Here is a 7,058-nt window from a genome sequence, read left to right on the forward strand (position 1 = left end):
TGTGACTTCTGCTGTTGCCTTTCAGAGACCAGTTCAGAAATGCGCGGCTTCACCTTGGCAAGTGCCACTCATATCATTTTCGCAACAAAGTCTGTTCCTTTTCTTCGTTTTTATGTCCAGCATCCTCGAAAAGGATTGCTCGCGAAGATATGTTGTAACAAACGGTATGAAAATCTCCAGAGCTTTCTTAGCAATAACAGGGTACGTTACCATTTGTTGACACCAAAACGTTAAAAGCGTTGTTGTTCTGAAGAGTTGCTGTTGAACCTGGCTCTGCTGAATTTCAATGATTTCATCGAGGTATTCATCATTGACATCTGTTGTCTCAACACTAAACGTGAAGGGCTGTCTCGCCCATGCTGGATATGATTATCTTGTAGGGAAGTATCCGTCGAGAGACTTTGCAAGCTCATCTAAGTGCGTGGCAATTGCTTGCTTCAGTTCAGCGGGTACAGAAATGTCTCCGATTCCAGATACATCTTCGATCTTACTTACACAGTCGTCCAGCAGGGGAAAGTTTGCGAAGTTATCGTTCTCTGTTCATCGTTTCCATAACGGTAGCTTTTTTTTGAAAAGCCTTCAGGTTTTCCTCCGCTTCGATGATGTTGACTCCACCGCCCTGCATCTTTTGATTGAGATGATTGAGAGCTGCGAAGATATCAGCCATGCACGCTAAAATGAGAATGTCCTCAGAATTTTTGAAGCGATCTGCATGACAATGTTGGTGCTCTTGCAAAAACAGGGCTAATTCCACACGCACGGCAAAAACACGATTCAGCACCTGTCCCCGGAATAACCACCGAACGTTAGAATGGTACAGAAGTACCTCAAATTCAGAGCCCATTTCTTTACACAGCTCACTGAGCACTAGTTGGCACATAGTTCACGCATTCCACTACAATTTTTAATACTTCTGCCAGTTTTGGAGGCAAGGTTTTTGTTGCCAACGCATGCCTGTGCAGAATATAATGCGTAACAATGATGTGTGGTGCATCGGCTTTCACTAGCGCACCAAAACCAGACTTTCTTCCCAGCATGACTGGAGCTCCGTCCGAACAAACTGCAGAAACCATATCCCACAAAAGATTGTTGTCTTTGAAGAAGTCATCCACAAGTTTCTTTACATCGGCTGCCTTAGTTGTTGTTGTAAGAGGCTTACAAAATAAAAAAATCTTCCTTTATCACATCGTCTTTCACATAGCTTGCTGTATTCGTGCGCTGGCTTAGATTGGAAACGTCTGTGGTCTCGTCGAGTTGAAAACTGAATTTTGCCGGGCTTGAAATCAGTTCTGCAACTCCTTGAGCCAAGATGTCTTTGCTCATGTCCTCTATTCTGTCGTTGATGGTGTCATTTGAAAGAGGAATTTGGGATAACTTAACTTCAGCCTCTTTTCCCAGCATGATATTCGCCATCTTCAAAACAGCTGGTTTTATGAGTGTTTCACCAATGGTGTGTGGTTTGCCCTGCTTTGCGATCAGGTAAGCAACTTCGTACGATGCTGTGAGGATCGGTTTGTTGATGGGTACAAAGCCGAGTACAGGCAGAGTAGCCTTTTCATCGAATTCAGCGAGCGTTGTGTTCTTGTATTTTCCATCTCCATGCAGCTTAAGGAAGTGTTCTCTTAGTTTTGCCGGTGCTAGACTAGAATTGTTCAACTTGGCATTGCAAATCATGCAGTTAGGACGCTGACGCCCATCACGTTCCGTTATACATGGGAATCCATATTGTACATATTCGTCTGACTACTTTGTTTTTTTGCTAGACATAGTAAGTATGAAGGGATTAAAATATTAAGAAAGAAATCCCAAGACGTACCATCACGACAGTCACAAGTCGACTACTGAGCGCACCAAATTCCCTGCAGCACAGATAGGCCAAGCGATGTAGCGTGATCACCTGCAGCCAATGATGGCCAAGCGGGGCGTGTCATCACGAATCATATGAGTCGGATGTGTGTCTTGACCTCCGCTGAACCCCTGAGACTGACTCACCGAACACCTGGGGTTTGATCGAACCCAGGTTAAGAACCACTGGACTAGGTCAATAAAAAAGTGGTCAGATGAAGCAGATGCTAAGCTACAGGACCGTTTTGCTAACACGGACTGGAATATATTCCGAGATCCCTCCCTTGAGGAGTACAGAATATTTGTCATTGGCTTCATCAATAAGTGCATCTATGACGTCATCCCCACAGTGACCGTACGTACATACCCCAACCAGAAACCATGCATTACAGGCAGCATCCGCACTGAGTTAAAGGCAGGAGCTGCCTCTTTCAAGGAGCGGGACTCTAACCCGGAAGTTTATGACAAGTCCCGCTATGCCCTCAGACAAACCATCAAACAGGCAAAGCATCAATACAGGACTAAGATCGAGCCATACTACTACGGGCTATGGTGCTCGCCGAATATGGCAGGGCCTGCCAACCATTACAGACTACAAAGGGAAGCACAGCCGAGAGCTGCCCAGTGACACGAGCCTACCGGATGAGCTAAACTACTTCTATGCTCCTTTGAGGCAAATAACACTGAAACATGCATGAGAGCACCAGCTGTACCAGAAGACTGTGTGATCACGCTCTCCGCAGTAAGGACCTTTAGTAGTAAGACAGTAAGACCTTTAGACAAGTCAACATTCACAAGGCCGCAGGGCCAGAAGGATAACCAGGACGTGTACTGCGAGCATGCGCTGATCAACTAACAACTGCCTTCACTGACATTTTCAAACTCTCCCTGTCTGAGTCTGTAATACCAACATATTTTAGTGCCTGTGCCCAAGAAGACTAAGGTAACCTGCCTAAATGACGACCGACCCGTAGCACTCACGCCTGTAGCCATGAAGTGCTTTGAAAGGCTGGTCATAGCTCACATCAACACCATCATCCCAGAAACCGTAGACCCACCCCAATTTGCATACCGACCCAACAGATCCACAGATGATGCAGTCTCTATTGCACTCCACACTGCTCTTTCCCACCTGGACAAAATGAACACCTATGTGAGAATGCTATTCATTGACTAAAGCTCAGCATTCAACATCACAGCGCCCTCAAAGCTCATCAATAACCTCAAGGCCCTGGGACTAAACACCTCCCTCTGCAACTGGATCCTGGACTTCCTGACGTGCCACCCCCAGGTGGTAAGGGTAGGTAACAACACATCCACCACGCTGATCCTCAACACATGGGCCCCTTAGGGGTGCGTGTTCAGCCCCCTCCTGTACTCCCTGTTCACTCATGACTGCACAGCCAGGCACGACTCCAACACCATCATTCAATTTGCCGATGACACAACAGTGGTAGGCCTGACCACCGACAACAACGAGACAGCCTATAGGGAGGAGGTCAGAGACCTGGCCGTGTGATGCCAGGACAACAACCTCTCCCTCAAAGTGATCAAGACAAAGGAGATGATTGTGGACTACAGGAAAAAGAGGACCGAGGCTGCCCCCATTCTCATCGACGGGGCTGCAGGGGAGCAGGTTGAGAATTTCAAGTTCCTTGGTGTCCACATCACCAACAAACTAACATGGTCCAAGCACACAATGACAGTCGTGAAGTGGGCACTACAGAACATATTCAGGAGGCTAAAAATATTTGGCATGTGTCCTCAGATCCTCAAAAGGTTCTACAGCTGCACCATCGAGAGCACTGGTTGCATCACATGACTGGTTGTATGGCAACTGCTCGGCCTCCTACTGCAAGGCACTACAGAGGGAAGTGATAACGGCCCAGTACATAATTGGGGCCAAGCTTCCTGCCATCCAGGACCTCTATACCAGGCGGTGTCAGAGGAAGGCCCTGAAAATCGTCAAAGACTCCAGCCAACCTAGTCGTAGACTGTTCTATCTGCTACCCACGGCAATCGGTACCAGATTATCAAGTCTAGGGATCAAGAGGCTTATAAACTGCTTCTATGTCCGTGCCATAAGACTCCTGAACATATAGTCAAATGGCTACCTAGACTATTCACATTGCCCCCCCCTCCCCTCTCCACACCACTGCCACTCTCTGTTATCATCTATGCATTGTCATAGTTAATGAACTCTACCTACATGTACATACTACCTCAGCTAACCGGTGCCCCCGCACATTGACTCTTTACCGGCACCCCCCTGTATATATTGTTACTTTTATCTCTTATTCTTATCCATATTTTTAAACTGCACTGTCGGTTAGGGGCTCGTAAGTAAGCGTTTCACTGTAGGGTCTACACCTCTTGTTTTCAGCGCATGTGACTAATACAATTTGATTTTATATAGCAAATAGGATCCCATTTTGGGTCTAGTTTTCTCACTGAGTCAGTTTATTCAGAGAGACAGACTGGTCATGATTGAGGGAGAAAACTAAGAAATAACATTAGAAAAAAATTAGCAAGGCTTGGGATTGATTTTTAGCAATTATTTTCCGCTGATTGTGTGTTTTTGAGCCATGCTAGGATTTGCTCCCAACCATTTTTAATTCAGACTCTTAATATCATTTCTGCATATACTGTATGTGGATTTGTGCACAGGCAGAGGAATCAAACAACAGGTTTTGGAAAACCGGTCCACAATGACCAGGATGGCGGTGTGCCCCTCAATGTACGGCCATACCTGGGTGCCCCGACACAGGTGCTGTGTGTGCCCAGACAAGGAGACGGCCCAGCACATCAGAGGGCACGTAGCTACGTCCCTTGGGACAGTGGGCAGGTGAAGGCTCCTGTCGCAGGGCTCAACGGATGTTGAATATACTCTAGGTTATGGTGGTCTGTCCAAACAAGGAATGGGTGTTGAGCACCCTCCAGCCAGTGCCGCCATGTTTTCAGCTCCTTCTTCACGGCCAACAACTCATGATCCCCCACGTCGTAATCCCGCTCCACGGGAGACAGCTTCCGTGCCAAGAAGGCGCATGGATGGAGTTTAGGCAATGATCCAGTGCGTATGGAGAGAACAGCCCATACTCTTACCTCAGAGGTGTCCACTTCCACGATGAAGGGCAGAGACGGGTCAGGATGAGCCAGAACAGGTGCGTTCGTAAAACATTCCTTGAGCTTTGTTGGCCTCCTCAGTCCAGCACAGTTGTCTAGGACCTCCCTACAGGAGGGAGGTGAGAGGGGCCACCACTGTGCTGAAACCCCTAATGATGAAGCGCCTTAAATAGTTGGCATCGCTGAAGTTGGATACTTTTATCTCCCTCACCAACTTTAAACATCTGCTATCTGAGCAGCTAACCGATCGCTGCAGCTGTACATAGTCCATTGGTAAATAGCCCACCCAATTTACCTACCTCATCCCCATACTGTTTTTATTTATTTACTTTCTGCTCTTTTGCACACCAGTATCTCTACCTGCACATGACCATCTGATCATTTATCACTCCAGTGTTAATCTGCAAAAATGTAATTATTCTCCTACCTCCTCATGCCTTTTGCACACAATGTATATAGACTCTTTTTTTCTGTGTTATTGACTTGTTTATTGTTTACTCCATGTGTAACTCTTTGTTGTTGTCTGTTCACACTGCTATGCTTTATCTTGGCCAGCTCACAGTTGTAAATGAGAACTTGTTCTCAACTAGCTTACCTGGTTAAATAAATGTGAAATGAAATAAAAAAATGTAATGTTGGATGGAACAGGCCACGACTGTACTGCAAGGACCCTCTGCTCCTGGACGTAGACCTCCATGGCTTCGGTCTCTGCATGCGAGAGAGGGTAGATGTGCCCCCGCGGGAGGGTAGAACCAGGCAGTAGGTCGATAGTGGAGTCCCATGGGCAATGAGGAGGCAGGCATGTGGCACGAGTCTTCGAAAAAGCCACCTGTAGGTCCCGGTATTCCTCCAGGATAGGGACATGGATGGCCTGATCCGGACTTTCCACAGAGGTTGGACAGATAGACACAGAGAGACACCTCCCCTGACACTCCTGTGACCAACCCAACAACCTAATCTCTGTCCACGATATCGGGGGGTTATGCAACTGTAACCAGGGGAAACCTAGAACTACAGGGTGTACAGGAGAGTCTAAGATGAGGAAAGTGATGAGTTCATGGGGTTGTGAGCAACTGTGAGGGAAATGTGAATCGTGGTCTGGCACACCAGTCCTGTTCCTAGGGGACGGTTGTTTAGGGCTTGGACTGGGATAGGGGGTTGTTAAGGAACTAGAGGAATGCGTAATGATAAGGCCACTGACCGGTCTAGAAAATTGACTACAGCACCTGAGTCGACTAGGGCAGGACTCAGTGGCGGACCAGGATAGTCTGGGAAGGTGACAGGAAGGAGAAGGGCTTGGTGGACAGAGCAAGGCACGTCCATGCCTACCTGGGAAGGTGCAGGAGCGCTCCTCGGCCTGTCGCTTCGTCGCCTGGTTCTCCTTTTGGGACAGGTGCTCCAGGGGTGGTCCAACTCCCTGCAGGAAGACAAGATCTTGTTGACATTCCTCTGGGGGAAGGTGCGTCATGCCCACCTCCATGGGATCAGTCTCGCTGGAGGTTCCTGGGAGAGACCCGAATCCCTGGGATGGGTGACACACAGGAGATTGTCCAGGCAGATGGCCATGGCAATGAGCTGGTCCAGCATGAGGTCCTCATCGTGACAGGCCAGCACGGTCTGGACTTCCGCTTGTAGCCCGCTGCAGAAAACCATTAACTGGGCCTGGTTGTTCCAGCCAGTGGACGCAGCGACGACATCAGCTTGTTCGACGCCTACCCCATGCCGAGGGTGGACGAGCTCATCGACCAATTCTTAAAGGCCCGATACATCAGCACCCTTGACCTGATGTTGGCAGGTACCTTTGGAAGCCTCCTCCTAGGTGAAGATGGCGTTTTTGACACCAGATGGTTTATATCAGTACCGGGTGCTCCCATTCGGTCTCCACAGAGCCCCAACCACATTCCAGCGCCTGATGGACAAAGTACTTCGACCCCACCGGCAGTACGCAGCGGCCTATTTGGATGATATCAACATCCACAGCCAAGGTTTGGAAGAGCACTTGATGCGCCTCCAGGTGGTGCTGGACGCGCTCAGACAAGCTGGGTTGACAGCGACTCCAAGAAATGCAAACTAGGGTTTGAGGAGGTGGA

General features: G+C 48.3%; 1 protein-coding gene across 1 annotated transcript in view; it reads right to left on the reverse strand.

Annotated features, from left to right (window-relative positions):
- LOC118965624 (uncharacterized protein DDB_G0271670-like) overlaps positions 1-6,436 on the reverse strand; it is a gene marked incomplete at its 3' end in the record, with an annotated part of 9,978 nt that extends 3,542 nt beyond the window's left edge. Inside the window, exons 1-4 of the mRNA XM_036986866.1 lie at positions 6,298-6,436; positions 6,170-6,236; positions 5,619-5,849; positions 4,948-5,074 (exon numbers count right to left, since the gene is read on the reverse strand). Of these exons, the coding sequence (XP_036842761.1) occupies positions 4,948-5,074; positions 5,619-5,849; positions 6,170-6,236; positions 6,298-6,436 (564 nt within the window). The remainder of the gene's footprint in view (positions 1-4,947; positions 5,075-5,618; positions 5,850-6,169; positions 6,237-6,297) is intronic.
- Between the last annotated feature and the right edge of the window lie 622 nt (positions 6,437-7,058).

This window comes from Oncorhynchus mykiss, chromosome 8 (assembly GCF_013265735.2).
Source record: "Oncorhynchus mykiss isolate Arlee chromosome 8, USDA_OmykA_1.1, whole genome shotgun sequence".
NCBI lineage: Eukaryota > Metazoa > Chordata > Actinopteri > Salmoniformes > Salmonidae > Oncorhynchus > Oncorhynchus mykiss.